Raw genomic sequence first — 17877 nt, 5'->3', positions numbered from 1 at the left:
GTGTGTGTGTGTGTGTGTGTGTGTTAAAATTTAAGGAAAATCAATTACCTAATAGAATAACCACATTCCGGCCTAATAATCTCATGACCTCACTGTTATTATGATGGTGTGCATCTTTCCGTTGCAGAAGTCCATGTTCACCATTATAAACTCTTGCCAATATTCTCTCCTCCCCACCCCCACTGTAGTTTTAGCATCTGACGCTGAACTTTGCCTTACCATACCGCACTAGCAGTCAGAGGACACAAGAGATGCTTTAATGAACGTAGAAAAAGCCACATGCCTTATAGGAGTCTCTCGATGCCTCTCACCTTCTGGTAAGCCTGGATGTGGCTCTGTTTAAAAATCCTAAAACAGGGTTGGGGATTTAGCTCAGTGGTAGAGCACTTGCCTAGCAAGCGCAAGGCCCTGGGTTCGGTCCCCAGCTCCGAAAAAAAAGAAAAAAGAAAAAAAAAATCCTAAAACAACGGGACGCTTTTTTTTTTTTTTCTTTTTTTTCGGAGCTGGGGACCGAACCCAGGGCCTTGCGCTTGCTAGGCTCTACCACTGAGCTAAATCCCCAACCCAACGTGACGCTTTTCTTTTCTTTCTTTTTTTTTTTTTATTATTAACTTGAGTATTTCTTATATACATTTCGAGTGTTAGTCCCTTTCCCGGTTTCCGGGAAAACCTCCCCCTCCCCCCTCCCCTTCTTTATGGGTGTTCCCCTCCCCATCCTCCCCCCCTTGCCTCCCTCCCCCCAACAATCTAGTTCACTGGGGGTTCAGTCTTAGCAGGACCCAGGGCTTCCCCTTCCACTGGTGCTCTTACTAGGATATTCATTGCTACCTATGAGGTCAGAGTCCAGGGTCAGTCCATGTATAGTCTTTAGGTAGTGGCTTAGTCCCTGGAAGCTCTGGTTGCTTGGCATTGTTGTACATATGGGGTCTCGAGCCCCTTCAAGCTCTTCCAGTTCTTTCTCTGATTCCTTCAACGGGGGTCCTATTCTCAATTCAGTGGTTTGCTGCTGGCATTCGCCTCTGTGTTTGCTGTATTCTGGCTGTGTCTCTCGGGAGAGATCTACATCCGGCTCCTGTCTGCCTGCACTTCTTTGCTTCATCCATCTTGTCTAATTGGATGGCTGTATATGCATGGGCCACATGTGGGACAGGCTCTGAATGGGTGTTCCTTCTGTGTCTGTTTTAATCTTTGCCTCTCTCTTCCCTGCCAAGGGTATTCTTGTTCCCCTTTTAAAGAAGGGGTGAAGCATTCGCATTTTGATCATCCGTCTTGAGTTTCATTTGTTCTAGGCATCTAGGGTAATTCAAGCATTTGGGCTAATAGCCACTTATCAATGAGTGCATACCATGTGTGTTTTTCTGTGATTGGGTTACCTCACTCAGGATGATATTTTCCAGTTCCGACCATTTGCCTACGAATTTCATAAAGTCATTGTTTTTGATAGTTGAGTAATATTCCATTGTGTAGATGTACCACATTTTCTGTATCCATTCCTCTGTTGAAGGGCATCTGGATTCTTTCCAGCTTCTGGCTATTATAAATAAGGCTGCTATGAACATAGTGGTGCATGTGTCTTTGTTATATGTTGGGACATCTTTTGGGTATATGCCCAAGAGAGGTATAGCTGGATCCTCAGGCAGTTCAATGTCCAATTTTCTGAGGAACCTCCAGACTGATTTCCAGAATGGTTGTATCAGTCTGCAATCCCACCAACAATGGAGGAGTGTTCCTCTTTCTCCACATCCTCGCCAGCATCTGCTGTCACCTGAGTTTTTGATCTTAGCCATTCTCACTGGTGTGAGGTGAAATCTCAGGGTTGTTTTGATTTGCATTTCCCTTATGACTAAAGATGTTGAACATTTCTTTAGGTGCTTCTCAGCCATTCGGCATTCCTCAGCTGTGAATTCTTTGTTTAGCTCTGAACCCCATTTTTTAATAGGGTTATGTGTCTCCCTGCGGTCTAACTTCTTGAGTTCTTCGTATATTTTGGATATAAGGCCTCTATCTGTTGTAGGATTGGTAAAGATCTTTTCCCAATCTGTTGGTTGCCATTTTGTCCTAACCACAGTGTCCTTTGCCTTACAGAAGCTTTGCAGTTTTATGAGATCCCATTTGTCGATTCTTGATCTTAGAGCATAAGCCATTGGTTGCTCTAAAGTTCAACCTGAGACCCCTCAGGGTCTCCAAGGACACCGTCCACGTTATCATCCAGCATTTCCCTGCTGCTGTTGGCTGCGCTGCTCAGTGTTCCCTGTGTACATCCGTTCCAGAGTTTAGGCTCTGTCCCTAGCTCATCTTGCCCCAGATGGTCTTGTCTCTCTCTTCTGAATCATTCACTCTCGGGGGTTTCTCAAGTGTCATTTCTAAGGCCTCTGCCTCTGTCCAGATGGAGAGTTTCTTACTGCCGCCAACAGCACAGCTATCCTTCTTAAAAGCTTTGTAATAACAGATAACAAGATATAGAAGATAAAAAGACAGAGAACCTTTCTTACCAGCCCCATCATCCCCTCCCCTCCTCTCAGCCAGCCACTTAGGAACTTAGTATCGCTTCTTCCCTCGTCTGCCTTTTCCACCTCAACCTATTTGTTGAGATTCAAAAAAAAAAAGGGGGAGTGGGGTTAAAAATGATCTTGTTTTGAATGTTCTGTAATGTTCTGTGAATTTGTGAATGGTTTCCTACTGTAGACATTTGTTAAATATTTTTTCATTTGACAGGCTGTTAATATGCTGTTACTATATCTAGCTTTACTTCATTTTCCAATATGTAAATATAATTTTAAATCCATTCTCTTCTTGAAGGCATCATGGTTGCTTCTTGTTGACAGGACTTCTGTAAACATTGTTAGCTACTTTTCTTGTCACTAAAAACCCAACAGATGCAACTTAGGGGAGGAGAGATTTATTTATTTTAGACTCAATTTCAGATGATACAACCCTTCCTGACAGGAAAGAGTTGGCAGAAGCCTCAGTTCATGATGGTGGGAGTGTGTCCAAGTCTCTCTCTGTTGGCTCACGGCCATCTCATAATTCAAATTGCATTCAGTCTCACCTCAGTCCCATGATCTTAACACTCAACTCCCTTCAAAAGTTCAAGGTGCTTTGAGAAGCAAAGAAAAACTCTTAGCTGCGAGACCCTTTAAGACAAATATTAGAGCAAACAAAGACACAAAGTAACTATCCCTATTCTACAAAGCAAGTCTGAGCTAACAGCAGGGAAAGACTGGACCTCTGCAAGGCTGGGCAAACAAAAGCTGCAGCGTCTGGAATACACAGTAGCATTATCTGAGCTCCAATGTGGGTTCCGGTTTCATCCCGCCTTGGGTGTGGGAAGGCCACTTGGGCAGGAGAAGCAGGAGATGCTCAGCTCTGGCTGCAGAGGTATGGGAACTCTGCTGGGCAGATGAAAAGTGGAGCGCTAGATTGCATTTACCCTGCACCTGCTGTCAGGCTCCCATTACTGCTCTGGGTGGGAAAATGCAGCCTAAGATATGGGAGCCTGCAGCTGGGGTTCCCAAGCTCCCAAGTGTCCAGTCACCACTGGAAACGATGCAGAGGAGTCGGGAACAGAGGGTCGGGGTGTCCACAGGCCTATGGTAAGGAGCCTGGAGCTAGGGGCATGAGTTGGTCACTGGATGGTGGGGAGTTGGGAATGGATAGGTCCTGGGGCTGAGAGCCTAGGGCAGGGCAGGGGTTGGGGGTGGGGGATAGGGAATACGGTTTAGCTGATCAGTGGTGATTGTCCTTAGCTAATTGTCTGGGAGCATGAAGGGGCCTTCTCAGGAGGCTTAGACGACATGGCTTTCTAGACATAGGCTTTCTGCATGCTCCCCACTGAGGTTCTTGATGAGACAGTCCTTGGTTCCAAACTTTATTGATTGTTCATCGTGGAAAATGGATACATACCAGGTCCCCGAGATGGACAAGAGATTGCAATTGCAGAAATGTCCAGGAAGGGAAGCTTACTGGCTAACTCTCAGGGCCTCTAGATACCTCCTTTGCATGGAGAACTCTGTTCTGATCTATGTGACCTATGTATGGAGTGTGGTCCTGTCCAGCGGCCTGGTTGGAAACAGGTGAAGCTCCTACCATCCTCTCTGGGTTCCAGGGCTTCCAAACCAATCAACCTTACTAACGTTCCTGGCACAGTCCACTGCCCCACACTCTAAAAAGTTCCTTACAGCCTGGCTGCCTGAAGCATGCATGGGCTTTCTCTTAGGCTGGCTCCAGTCAGTATCTACAGCTTCTTCAACAGATGTTCTATGTCCTTGTCATCTCCCACATCCTGGGGTTGCAGTTAAAACTTGGGTTTTACTTTTTTAGCTTCACATAGACTCTCAGAGCCTTTCTTCAAGGAATCTGACCACCCTATTATACATTGCCCTCACAGGCTTGTTATAGAACTATGGGACAAGCGTCTCTACCCCATGACCCTTGTGCTTTCCTGCAAAACCAGCATCATACAGATGATGCTAAGTCCTGCCGCCATCTTGAAATGTAAACTTTGGGCTATGGCTACAGCATTCTCCAAGCTCCTATACAGCTGAAACAGAAAAACTTCTCCCCTATGTATTCCTGCTTGCCGCAGACCACCCAGGGGAGTGTGTCAGCAGAGGGACCAAGGCTTGGATTTCAGGTAGAGAACGAACTCGGCGCAACAGACAGACACAAACTCGAGGTGTGTGTTGTTGTAAAAAGCTTTACTTTTTGGCATAGACTTAAACAGTTAGAACAGATACATCATAATTGGCAATCATCTAGCTCTTATTCATCACCTCACCAAATGTCCCTTGCAAGGAGGAAAGCGGAACATACAGTCTAGAAAACAATTCTCAGCTGAAAACAATAGTTTAGAAAACTGCAGTTATACTGCCAGACTGGTGGGCACCAGGTATGTATTCATCATTTACCTTTGTTTTAATAAAGTTTAAACTCTATTATATTTATGGCCCCTCAGAATAGTAAGGAAGCTTTTGTAACCATAGTTAACTCTTGTTAAGTTTGTTCAACTTGTTGGAAGTTGTCTATGATCTTTTTAAAAGAATCATTACTATTCTGAATCATGCTAAACAAAACTTTCCCAAAAGGGGGGAAAGATTTTTCTGGAACAGTCATGTTCTTAGTAACTGCAATTAATTTCTCTCCTATTTTCTGGGAACTAATGGATACAGCAGTTGAATTCATTGCAGCCATTGAGTTCATCAGGACCATGATGGTGTGAGACATTTATTTATTTCAGTGCCTGAGACATCTAAAGATACATGATCATCTGCCCACCCTGCTATATTCCTAAAATCAGATATTGTTGACAGGCTTAAAATCGCTAAGATCACCAAGGCTAGAACACAGAAGGCAATTCCACTGAAAGCATAGACCCTGGTCACCATCTTTTTGCAGGGAGACTGCCAGGACCTCCAGGAGGACAAGCCATTCCAGGCACAGGCCTCTGTTCTGCATAGAAACGAAGCACAAGAGCTTCCTGTCACACAGACTCCACTGGAGTGGCTGTGGCACCTGCTGGAACTTTTGACACGAAAGACCTTTAAAGGGCTTTTACTTTCCATGCTGTGCAGCCGCCCGTGGCTGTAGTCTTGTTCCTATAATGGCAGCAATGGAAAGTACATGGCTTCCCTCAGTGCACTAATCGCTTTAACAGCTTTGCACCGACCTCGTCTTTGAAGGCACTCATTCCCAGATCTTTGTTCTCTCACTTCTTACCCCTCACTCCTTCCTAATTTGCTCTATAATTCTAGCTATGAGAAGGAGATAACCACCATGCCACAGTCTGAATGTCTTGAAATTTCCCTCACCAGTCTTTTGACTTGTACACAAATGTCCTGGCATCTAGTCCAATTCCCAATGGGTTCCTTTTTGGCAAAGACTTCTGAGCTACCAGAATTAAGATTGACGTATACCATCTGAGGACTTCTCTAGCCTGCTGCTTCAAACTTTTCCACATTCTTCCCACAAACCAGTCCTGAAAGTCCAAGAAACCGCACAGTAGGTTTATTGCGACAAAACCCCATTTCTGGTACCATTTCATTACTTTTCTCATCACAACGACTAAACTACCTATGAGAAGCAACTTAAGGACAGATGGACAATTTGGACTCCCACGTTCAGAGGTTATAGTTTACATGATAAGGCATGAACAGCAGAAGGTTTGGAGTGTGATCAGGATACAATACACATATGAAACTGTCAAGAAAATAACTTTGTAAGATTGTTTTTGAAGTAACAAGAAAAAAAAACCTATTGTAGGGCCTTCATTGATCCTGCTTGGAGTTTAATGATAGACACTGAGACATCTGTGTATAAGGCTGTTGGCCTGTTTTCTGGGGCAGTCTCTCAGTTAGCTCATCTAACTTAAGCCTACTACTCTGCCATTTCGTCTCTCCATGTGGCTCTGTCTCTCAATCTCTCTACCTCCCTGTTTCATTCTAGTCCATGTCTTTGTGTCTCTGCCTGCCTGTCTGCAGGTTCTTCTCTCCCAGCTCTGGCTGCCAGCTCTTTAGTATGTCAAAAGCCTTAGGCCTTCAGTTAGCATTGGGGGTTAAGTGACCTTCTCCACCGCGGCTTGGCTTTCTCTTCGGGCAGACGAGAAAGAAACAAACATTTCCATATTTGGCTAGCCAGCCACAGGTCCGACAATTAACAATTGAGGAAACGGGCATACTTGTTCATAGCCGATAAATACAATGTCTTTGGGTCACCCTTACCAAAACCTGTCTGGGAGAGTGTTAAGAGAAGAAGTTCATTGTTCTCTGACATTCCACTTCAGACTGCAGTTAAAAGCCCTAACACGTGTTTCTTTTCTTTTTCTCCGAGATGTTCTTCCACTCAGCCAAAGTCTTCAGGATTTCAGACGTATTGGGTCGTTCCCTGGGTTTACTTGAGAGTAATTTCTGTAGAAGACTTTTCTGTTAATTAGAGTTAAGAGTCAGTTATCAGGAAAGAAAAGAGTGGGAAAAAATTAAACTGGCTGCTTTCAAGTACTCACTTCCTTGTTGTCGAAAATATCATCGGAGAAGACGCCATTTCTTAGAAGTTGGAAAAACTGGAATACAACGAATAAATGTATTTACTAAGCAGTCGTTTGCATAGGAAGAAAAACTATAAACACAGGAATAGCTGGAGTCACACTAGATTTCTAAAATTTAGGGTGGTTTCCTTAGTCTAAGAAGCAGACAAAATGCCCCTCCCCAAGCCTACCCCAGTCTAGGAGCATCCTCAACAGTCAGTGCTTTGAAGTGCACGAAACTCATCCCTCAGTCCCTCTGTCTCGGAACGCTAGGCAGTACATCCTTCCATCACCTCTACTTTAGGGAAGATAAGGCTCTTGACTCCAGGCAAGCCTTTTTTTTTTTTTTCCTGAGTTTCCAACTAGGATGTCCAATCGCCTGCTGTCTCCAGGGATTCCCCACCATCTACACGACAGAGTCCAAACTCTTTCCAGCCCCACCTGGGGAAATCACCAGCTTCAGATAAGACTACACCGCCCGTTAGTCCCAACACACACTGCTCATTCTGATCTCCGTGCGGGGTAGCATGCTTTTTATTTCAGGTTGTTAGAGTGGATTAACTCTGGTTAGAGGTCTTCTGACTGCTATGAGCATACCAGAGCATGCAAACACATGTTTTGTGTGTATGTATGCATATGCCTTTAAATAACCCCTCCAAAAAACAAACAAAACAAAACAAACAAACAACCTGACCCTTCAGTACCCAGCCTACATGTTTCCATGAAACCTAAATTCAGACTTCTGGAAAGATTTTTCTGTCTTCTAAAAATAGCCATTCTCTGATGTTATCTTTCTTTCCTCTTACAAGATGAATCACTTGAGAAACTGGCTTGCTCCTTTTTATATCCAGGTAGCACTTAGAGCAGAAACTCCCCCCTAATCAGTGAGATTTGGGTTGGCAAACTTGAATGGGAATCCTATGGGCTATGCACATACTCTAAAGAAAGCCAAACTTTTCAATCTAGAGCAAAATGGCTGGCAACACTTGAAAGAGAAGCTAATGTGGTCATACACCCCCTCACCAAACGGCAATAACCGTAGCACTTACGGGTTGTCAATGCTTTCACTTCCTTCATTCATTGTTGGGATATTTACCTCTATTTTCTCTGAATCAGTTTTGCATATGTGAAGAAGTTCAGCTAGAATAAGGCCCAAAGCAAAGATGTCCACTTCCTTTCCATATTCCACTAACGATGACTGAAAGCCAAAAATACATGTGTCTTTGTTACTCATTTAATATAAGCCTCCATGCCTTTTGAGGAAAAAAAATAGCTATAAGTGGTATATTACATTAAAATGGCTTTTGAACATTTGTAGCAGATGTGACCTTGGTCTTCATGGGGGTACCCTATCGATTGGAGCGCCGGCTGTCTCTGACTCCTTAGCCTTGCACTGGCTCCCCTTCCCTTACATGAACTGCTGGGCCTCAGAGGGAGAGGATAGGCCTAGTCCTTCTGGGACTAGATGTCTCAGGGTGGGTGGTGCCCAAGGGAAGCTTCCCCTTTTCTGGGGAGAAGGACAGGGGATAATGGGAGAAGGGATTTGGAAGAGCTGGACTTGGGAGAGGTGTAGGCTATGATCGAGATCTAAAGTGAATCAACATAAATAAATTATTGGGGAAAAAACAAAAAAAAATGCCTATTTATTCTAGATCTCATGAAGTTGAGCACCAAGATTAACCATCACATAGAAATAGAAGGAACACAATAGAGGCTATAAAACAAACCTACAGCTAATTACTTACTAAAGAGCAAAACCAAGAACATTTCCACCAGCACTAAGAGTAAGACAACGGGATGGACTTTCTCCACCCACATTCAATCTACTTCTTGAACTCGTAACCAGACAAGAGAAGATAGAAAAGAAATTCAGACAGGAAAAGAGGCCAAATCCTCATTTGTAAACAATACAATCCTGTACATAAGAGACTCTAAACTTTCTTTTTTTTTTTTTTTTTTTTTTTGTGGTTCTTTTTTTCGGAGCTGGGGACCGAACCCAGGGCCTTGCGCTTCCTAGGCAAGCGCTCTACCACTGAGCTAAATCCCCAGCCCCGACTCTAAACTTTCTAACAAAAACTCCTAACTGACTACAAAGTCAACATCTAAGAATCCTGGTTTAGGACTGGAGAGATCACCCAGGTCTCGACTTTTGCAGAGAACCTGAATTCAATCCCAGCATCTGTACGGTGGTTTGCCTATCTGACTCCAGTTCCAGGGGATCTGACACTCTCTCCTGGCAACTGTGGGTACAAATACATTCAAACAGGCAAGTTCATACACAGGAAATAACTTTTTAAATGAGTAGGTTTTTTTTCTGTTTCATTGATGAATATGCTAAAAGAATCAATTCATCTTATTGACAATAGCTTCCAAAAAATTATACTGTGCCTGGTGGTGCACACCTTTGATCCCAGCACTTGGAAGGCAGAGGCAGGTGGATCTCTGACTTAGAGCCAGCCTGGTCTACAGAGTGAATTCCAGAGCAGCCAGGGCTGCACGGAGAGACCTAGACTTCCTATGCTGGTGAATGAGCAGAATTAAAATATTGAAAAGTATTATAGTGCTAAAGGTGACCTACAAGTTCACTATAAACCCCATCAAAAATCCAATGACATACTTAACAGGAAGAAAAAAAAAATCTTAAAATTCATAGGGAAGAATAAAAGACCCATGGAGAGCCAAAAAAATCCTAAATAGAAAACACATGACTTGAGGTCTCACTATATTTGATTTTAACTTATATTAGAGACTTAGTAATGAAGTGTGAAAGGGACACAGAAGAAGCATGTGGATCAACTGGATAGATAAGAGACCCACAATTAAACCCACGTGCCTCCCCCATTTTGACAAAGATGCGAAATGCAGACATCGAAAAGACAGCATCTTCCACAAATTGTCCTGGAAAATAAGATATCCACACCCTCCCCTCCCCCCCGCCCCGTGTGTGTGTGTGTGTGTGTGTGTGTGTGTGTGTGTGTGTGTCTGTGTGTCTGTGTGTGTGTGTCTGTGTGTGTGTGTCTGTGTGTGTGTCTGTGTGTGTGTCTGTGTATGTGTGTCTGTGTGTGTGTCTGTGTGTGTGTGTCTATGTGTGTGTGTCTGTGTGTCTGTGTGTGTGTCTGTGTGTGTGTGTCTGTGTGTGTGTGTCTGTGTATGTGTGTGTGTCTGTGTGTGTGTGTCTGTGTGTGTGTGTCTGTGTGTGTGTGTGTCTCTGTGTGTGTGTGTCTGTGTGTGTGTGTGTGGTGGAGAGCAATCAGACAAGATTCCTGACATCCTCTGGCCTCCATATACTCATGCACAGACATGCACACATCACACACATGTACACACACCTACATAAACTCGTGCATACAGAAGAGAGAGACAGAGACACAGAGACAGAGACAGAGACAGAGACAGAGAGGTGAAAGAGGAATTTAATAGAAAGGAAAGGGCTTTCTTTACCTTTTGTTCTGGACTCATGTATTGAGGAGTTCCTGTATACTTTGTTCGAGGATTTCCATCATTTTCCAGGGCTGTTGCAAGGCCAAAGTCTCCGATCTTAATGTGTTTTTCATCCACTAAAAATATATTACCTGGCTATAGAAAAAAATTAATTAGTATATGCCAACTGGATCAACTATTTTTTTTTTCTTTTTTTCGGAGCTGGGGACCAAACCCAGGGCCTTGTGCATGCTAGGCAAGTGCTCTACCACTGAGCTAAATCCCAACCCCTGGATCAACTATTACCACAGATCCCAACTACATTTGGGGATGAGACAGGGTTTCTTTGCCTCAGCTGTCCTGGAACTCACTGTGTAGACCACACTGGCCTAGAACTCAGAGCTCTGCCTGCCTCTGTCTCCTGAGTGCTGGGATTAAAGGTGTGCACTACCAATACCACCGGCCCCAGCTATCTTTTATGCGGACTTATAAAGATTGCATTTATCCTTCCACAGGCCTCCCAAATCAGGGAAATTAAAACCTCGGGTCTTTAAAACTGCCAAGGGAGGAAGGAAGAAAAGACACCCAAACAGTAGCAAAGCATATCAGATCAGCTGTCAAGTGGAAAATTCAGTTTGCAAGGTCCCAGGAGAGGGACCCAGGACTGGAGGGTGGGCGTGAATATGAACCATTGCTTTCATATATCCAGCCCAGTGAGAGGTGCAAGGACTGGGAGGTAGGGCTCCCCATCCCAGAACAGGGCTGGGCCGCCACCTGAGGGAATTCTGCAGAAATGACTCAGGATCTGATGGGAAAACTCTCCTCAGTTCCCAGCGATACTGCAGGATAGCCCATGCAGACTTTCTCTCCAATTCTGACAGCTTTTAGGAAGTATGCCCCCTCCATCTTGTTAAATAGATGCTGATAATGATCACGAAACACCTTTTCTATGCATTTCCTTTGGTCATTTTGTTTTCGTTGCTGCTGTTGTTTGGGTTGAGGAGACTGCTGGTTTTTTTCTTAGAAGGTTTCACATATCCTATGCTAGTTTTGAACTCAGTAGGGGGCCAAGGATGACCTGGAACTTCTGATCCTGTCACCTTCGCATTCTGAGTCCTGGGAGTTAGAGGATGAGCCACTATGTCTGGTTTATGCACAACTGGGGATGGAATTCAGAGCTCCATGCACCCTAGGCAAGCACTCTAACGAATGAACTACATCTCTAATCACTCTAAGATGCCATTTTAAACATATTTAAAATGCATAGGACAATTTTGTGACATTGATTTTTTTCTTTCCACCTATGTGGGTTCCAGAAATTGAACTTAGACCACTAGTCTTTAACCACTGAGCCCAAACACACATACACACACAAACACACACACACACACACACACACACACACACACACACACACACAAATACATGCACATACAACAAAAGAGTGGCCACATGTGCTAAATAACTAAACAGCACTGAGTGAAAACAGGAAGATTGTTGGTGACAAAATATTAATATTTTGCCATTCTTGCAAAAATTAGACATTCAACACAATATTGGACTACACACACACACACACACACACACACACACACACACCCCTATGAGAGGGCCAAGGTAAGAAACGAGGGATAAGATGAGCCCAGAAAAGGTCAAAAGGAGCTTCTAAGGAGCCCTGTGCAAGAATTAGCAACAAGATTCACGTTCAGTCAGTCGTTTTGAACCTAAAGTCAGCAGAAGAAGCAGATTTGTTTGTGGGAGAAATGGAGAGACAATGTTCCCAAGCTAAACTGAAGTCCCAGCAGCAGAGCTTTGCCATACCCACAGATGAATGGGGTAGCTCTGGCTACTTCAGTACAGCAGATGAATGGGGTAGCTCTGGCTACCTCAGTACAGCAGCTATAGCCTAACTCTTAGAAACAGGAGTCTGTGTAAACAGCTAAGCTGGGTGAGATAAGGAGTAATATCAGATTGCTTTTTATTGAACAGAAAACACAATGAATGATGCTCGATCTTGTTTAATCCAATATAGTGTGAGGTTAAGGGACAGGGAAGATGTGTCACCTTCATCCAGGGAGCAGAAGACAAGTCTGAGATTCTGGTCAGGGCTGATCCCTCTGGTACTAAGGTAAGATACAGAGAGCAGAGGAAGCCCTCTCTATAGAAACCACTATGCCCCCACCGATAACGCTTGAGAGTCTAACATGGTGAGAAGTGGAGGCCTCGTGTCAGAATGGCTCCTTTGGGTAAACACTGTCCTTTGGGAGACACCTGCAAACAAACGTATCTTTCTAATCTTTTCTGAGAAGAGAGGAAGCAGCATTATAGCTTTAAAAATGTCCATGAAAGGACCTCAGATCAGGATGAACTACACCCAGAGAAAGACCTTCTCTGTAAATAGAAAAGACCACAAGGAAAGATGGCTTCCTGACACAGGACCCAGCCAGAGCAGATGCAGGGAAGCTAGCGGATGAGTCAGGAACATTCCAGAACTCATTGTGCACTCTGAGGAGGGCCCGAAGGATACCCAAACTTCTCACTTATTGGCAAGTGAAAAGTCGTAACTTAGTGTATACATTTTATTATACACTATATATAATTATAGTATGTAGAGTAAGTGCTTTATGGTTTATCCTCTTTCTCATGCTGAATACTTCAGAACACGCTAACATGAATAACACATGTTAATAAACATTAGCATATCCTAAGGAAGGTTTGATGACACGTTCTTAGATATTTTGCAAATTCCTTCCATATCTGCTTTTAGAGAATAGGCAGATGGGCTCTCGACTCTGTTTTGCATCCAGCCTGTTGGGATAGGTTTTGAGTGAGTTATGTGTAAGAAGCTAATTGTTTGTTCAAGTCTATGTATGACTTACACGGAAGTGAAGGGACGGTGGACAAAAATGAAAATGAAAATGTTTTGAGATGCGATCTAGCTGTGCAGACCAGGCTGGCCTCAAGCTCATCATCCTCCTGGCTCAGGTTCTCAATGTTGGGATTTCAAGCATGTGTCATCCACCCTGGCTCTAATTTATCCTTTAGAGCATAACATTCCTAAAAATGTTCTAACTTTCAAGAGCGCTTTCAGACATTGCTACAGAGAAATATTAGGAATGAGTGGACTCGGATATCAAATTATTATGCTCACGAATGCAAGGCAAACAGAAGAGCCCGTATGTTTCGAAGAACCCGTATGTTTCGAAGAGCCCGTATGTTTCGAAGTCCACTTAATTTTAACTAGGTTCAGCAAGCAGCTACAAAGAAGGGTACTCATTTTCCCAGAGACTGTTTTGAAGCATTCCCCGTTCAGAATGTTTGAGACAGGTAGAATACACAGACAGCCAAGTTCCACCTAGACAAGGAGACGAGGCTCTTCTGCCTAGCGCAGAAAAGGGCTGAGGCAGGGTGATTTGGAAAGGCTAAGTAATCAGGACAGAAGGGGGCATGAGAGGCTCGGCCTGTGAAGGACACAGAGCAAAGCCATCAGGCGGGACTTGGCGTGGCAGGTGTACCAGCTGGTTTTGTGTGTCAACCTGACATAAGCTGGGGTTATCACAGAGAAAGGCACTTCAATTGAGGAAATGCCTCCATGAGACCCAGCTGTAAGGCATTTTGTCAATTATCGATCAAGCGGGGAGGACCCAGCCCATTGTGGGTGGTGCCGTCCCTGGGCTGGTGGTCCTGGGTTCTGAAAGGGAGAGGGGGGGGAGGGAGGGGAGGAAGGAAGGAAGGAGGAAGGAAAGAAGGAAGGAAGGAAGGAAGGAAGGAAGGAAGGAAGGAAGGAAGGAAGGGAGAGAGAGAGAGAAGGCAGAGTAGCCACAGGACAAAATGGAATCTGACACTATGATTCCACACTGTACCTTTACAGGTTATTATGAATGTTCTTAAGGGATGGATGTGTACTGGGCTTTGTATGTATAGGTGGGCAATTATATCTTATCAATTGGATTTAAAAATAAAAGAAAGAGAAGACAGACAGACAGACAGGCAGACAGTAAGCAGCACAGAATTAGCTCCTGCCTTCAGGTTCCTGCCCTGTCTGAGTTCCAGTCCTGACTTCCTTTGGTGATGAACAGCAATGTGGAAGTGTAAGCTGAATAAACCCTTTCCTCCCCAACTTGCTTCTTGGTCATGATGTTTGTGCAGGAATAGAAACCCTGACTAAAACAATAGGTTTGCGATAAAGAAAGCAATCACAGGGCTGTTTGGTGCCTCTCCTTTCTTGCTGATGAAAAGGAAATCGGGGTTGGGGATTTAGCTCAGTGGTAGAGCGCTTGCCTAGGAAGCACAAGGCCCTGGGTTCGGTCCCCAGCTCCGAAAAAAAGAACCAAAAAAAAAAAAAAAAAAAAAAAAAAAAAGAAAAGGAAATCGAGGAACCTAGTGGTCCAGACCATTAAAGCAAAGACACTAAGGGATGATGTATGCACATTATGAAAGCTTGGATGGTTTTCCTCATCATGGGGCAGACTACCCCAGTCGAGCCAACACGAAGCTGTGGACTCTTTTTTTTCTTTTTCTTTTTTTTTTTTTTTCCGGGGCTGGGGACCGAACCCAGGGCCTTGCGCTCGCTAGGCAAGCGCTCTACCGCTGAGCTAAATCCCCAACCCGAAGCTGTGGACTCTTTAGCTGTGCCTGCCCTTGGGTGCTCCCGCTGAACCACAGTAGAGCAGAGCAGAGCCACAGCAGAGGCTGGGTTGGGGCAGCCTGCTGGACCTTGCAGCCACAACAATTTTTCAGAATATGAAAACTGTCATTGCTTTCAATGAGGCAGTGACCGTCAAGCTACACGTAGCCTGAGAGGAACGAGACTTCTAATAGGATCATTGTCACAATAAGTTCATGGGCCACAGAGACCTGCCAAGCAGTTTCAGGGGACAGCATTTGGGTAAGTAAGCTCCAGACCCACTTGAAGTCCAGCAGATTAGAGAGATGTAGTTTTATCAGGACTAACGGCCAATCAGAGATGGAAAACTAAAGAACACACATCGTCGATGCTGGCAAACTGTGTTTATCAACCAACAAAGAAAATTTCCCCCTTACCTTAAGGTCTCTATGAATTAAACCTTTCGAGTGTATATAATCCACTCCTGTCACTATTTGTTCAAATAACTCCAAAACCAAAGCCTTGTCCTCTTGACTCCGATTTCTCTTTTCCAACCACTGCTGCAGAGTTCCTTTATCACAGAATTCCATTTGGATAAAGAGGCACCGGGTCTTGTATCTGGATACAAAGTTCACAGTACATTAAGAGTAGCAACGAAAATAAAATAAATTCATTTTTTAAAAAGTTCTACCATGCCTTATGAAACCCCAAAGCCTCATGTCTCAGAATAAAAATCTGAACATAAGAAACTTGAAATAAAACAAACCACTTTATGTAAGTCATCATTTCCCAAATATCCAGGGCTTCAATTGTTTACCTATTAAGTAGGAGCCTGTGTGTTCCTTAATGCTGAAGATCTTTAATCACTTTTGATAATAGATATGAGTAGTATTAATGGCAGAAATCTTGGGGTTTTTTTTTCTCTTTTATATAAAGTAAATTTGGAGCATCTTAATTTGTCATCGGTTAACTGAACATCTGTTTTACACAGGGCACAGAACACTTACAAAGTGAGTTAGGTATTTTCCTCATCACCTTAGGCATCAGAGTCTCACAAGAGGTAGAAGAAAACAAAGAAAGAAACAAAAAACAGGCCTAAGATGAGAGCCCACTTAGAAACTCCAACAGGCACGCCAATAAATTGGTTGCTGTATAAGGTTGGGGGGCTGTTTTCACTAAGCACAGTTTCAACACACGAACTAAGTTGCCTTCCATATTGCATTTATATTTTCGGAATACACATATGCTAGAAAATATGATGGTGTTGCCAATAATTCGCTTAAAGCTAATGAAGTCTTTTGCCTTCTGATGGTCAGCAGGTCCTAGAGTTCTCAATGGCACAAGGAGGACCAGGACACTGGAAGAGATGGTGAATGGTAGGTAAGGTCTCCAGTGACATCCGGATTTCAGTGAGAAGACTGTCCCCATGAAATCTGCATGGCTTTCAAAGGCAAAAGCCAGGTCGTTAGAATCTCCAGTGCTACAGAAGGGGCTGAGCCAAAACCAAGAGCGAGTGAGGCCATCAGGGCATGCCCTGGGCAACTCACCACCCCACCACTGTGGCATAGCTACATTCCAAAGGCGTACAGCCAAAAGCAGTTTCAGAGAGTTTCAGCAGCGGAAGACAAGCCTTTTGGAGTCAGCATCTACGTGTTAAATTATTCTGTACTCTTACAAACTATAGCACCAGCTATATGAACAACAGGGGGTCAGGAACGCAGAACATACAAGAGCTTAGAAAGAGCTGAGGAAAACTTAAAAGTTTTCTTTTAAAATATTTATTTTGATAGTATGATGTGACTTTGTCTCTGTGTGGGTATGTGTACGTGAATGCTGGCACCCACAGAAGCCAGAGGATAGCCTGGAACTGGAGTTACAGGTGGTTGTGAGCCACCTGACGTACTCCCAAAGGCCATCCAGGATCTACTGATCCATCTCTCCAGCCCATTAAAAAAATGCCTTTAAGGCGAGTTTGAGCTAGGCTTCCTGGAAAGGGCCTGTGAGCACAGTACTTGACGCAGGAGGCCCGTCCTGAGGCCAGCCTGGGGTATATAGTGAGTCTAAAACAATGAAACTAAAAGCAAGTTTGGAAGACGGAGAGGAACAGGGAAAGATTATTGATTGTCTCCTTGTCTGTAGAACAGGAGACCACAGAGTCTTCTGAAGGCTGTTCTGGAAATTAATGGGGGGAACAACAGCCTCCTCCAGTGGCCCCCACACAATGCCAAGTTCCTCCCATCCCATCCCATCCCATGCCTTGAGAATTTCTTACCGACTTGTGTCACCGTTTGTGCTGTTCTCGGGATCATAGTCATAGTCCTCTCCCTCCCAACAAACTCGGTATTGAACAATGTTGGCGTGATTGAGTTCTGCTAGTGCTTGTACTTCACGCTTTGCCTTCCTATTTAAAAGGACCCAGAAAACACACGTGCAGTTACACACCCCTGACAGCTACAGAACGCCTGAAGTGATGGAAGGCCACCACCCAGGCTCCCCTCTCTGTTGTCACTGTGGTTTCCGTGACAAGTTTTAGCAAGAGAGCCAGAACCCAAAAGTTCAGCCAAAACCATAGCAGTTCTCATTCACGATGTAAAAGAAAAGACAGTGGCTTAAATGACAGACATCCAAAAGGTAAACACACATCATTTGTATCTTCTTTCGACTGTCTGTAACAGTTTCCAACAGCTACATCATAGTTGATATTCTGTTTAGAAGATGTGTTAAGATCTTTGGCACTCACAAACGAGTCCCATTTGGGCACCAAGGGTAGGCAATCCAAGCAGCAAGGTAGAACCTAATTTAGAATTTTCAATGTGTGACAAAGATAAGTCGG

General features: G+C 44.1%; 1 protein-coding gene and 1 long non-coding RNA gene across 4 annotated transcripts in view; one reads left to right on the top strand and one right to left on the bottom strand.

Moving 5' to 3' along the window:
* Window positions 1–4678: 4678 nt before the first annotated feature.
* Window positions 4679–17877, bottom strand: part of Eif2ak2 (eukaryotic translation initiation factor 2-alpha kinase 2) — a 35969-nt gene continuing 22770 nt past the window's right edge. The window contains exons 11-16 of one of the 3 annotated variants that reach the window (XM_008764425.2): window positions 17317–17445; window positions 15482–15662; window positions 10460–10594; window positions 8115–8216; window positions 6998–7054; window positions 4679–6917 (exon numbers count right to left, since the gene is read on the bottom strand). In XM_008764425.2, coding sequence (XP_008762647.2) covers window positions 6795–6917; window positions 6998–7054; window positions 8115–8216; window positions 10460–10594; window positions 15482–15662; window positions 17317–17445 — 727 coding nt within the window. In that variant the 3' untranslated portion in view covers window positions 4679–6794. Of the gene's footprint in view, window positions 6918–6997; window positions 7055–8067; window positions 8217–10459; window positions 10595–15481; window positions 15663–17316; window positions 17446–17877 lie in introns of all 3 variants that reach the window. The other 2 variants (NM_019335.2, XM_039112780.2) reach the window with 2 other exon arrangements.
* On the top strand, window positions 10590–15420 carry LOC120103477 (uncharacterized). The gene is made up of 2 exons (XR_005505711.2): window positions 10590–14686; window positions 14815–15420. It is a non-coding gene; the product is annotated as an uncharacterized LOC120103477 (long non-coding RNA).

The sequence above is a fragment of the Rattus norvegicus genome, chromosome 6, assembly GCF_036323735.1.
Source record: "Rattus norvegicus strain BN/NHsdMcwi chromosome 6, GRCr8, whole genome shotgun sequence".
Classification (NCBI taxonomy): Eukaryota; Metazoa; Chordata; class Mammalia; order Rodentia; family Muridae; genus Rattus; species Rattus norvegicus.
The sequence above is the reverse complement of the archived record's forward strand: the minus strand, read 5'-3'. Positions and strand labels throughout refer to the sequence as shown.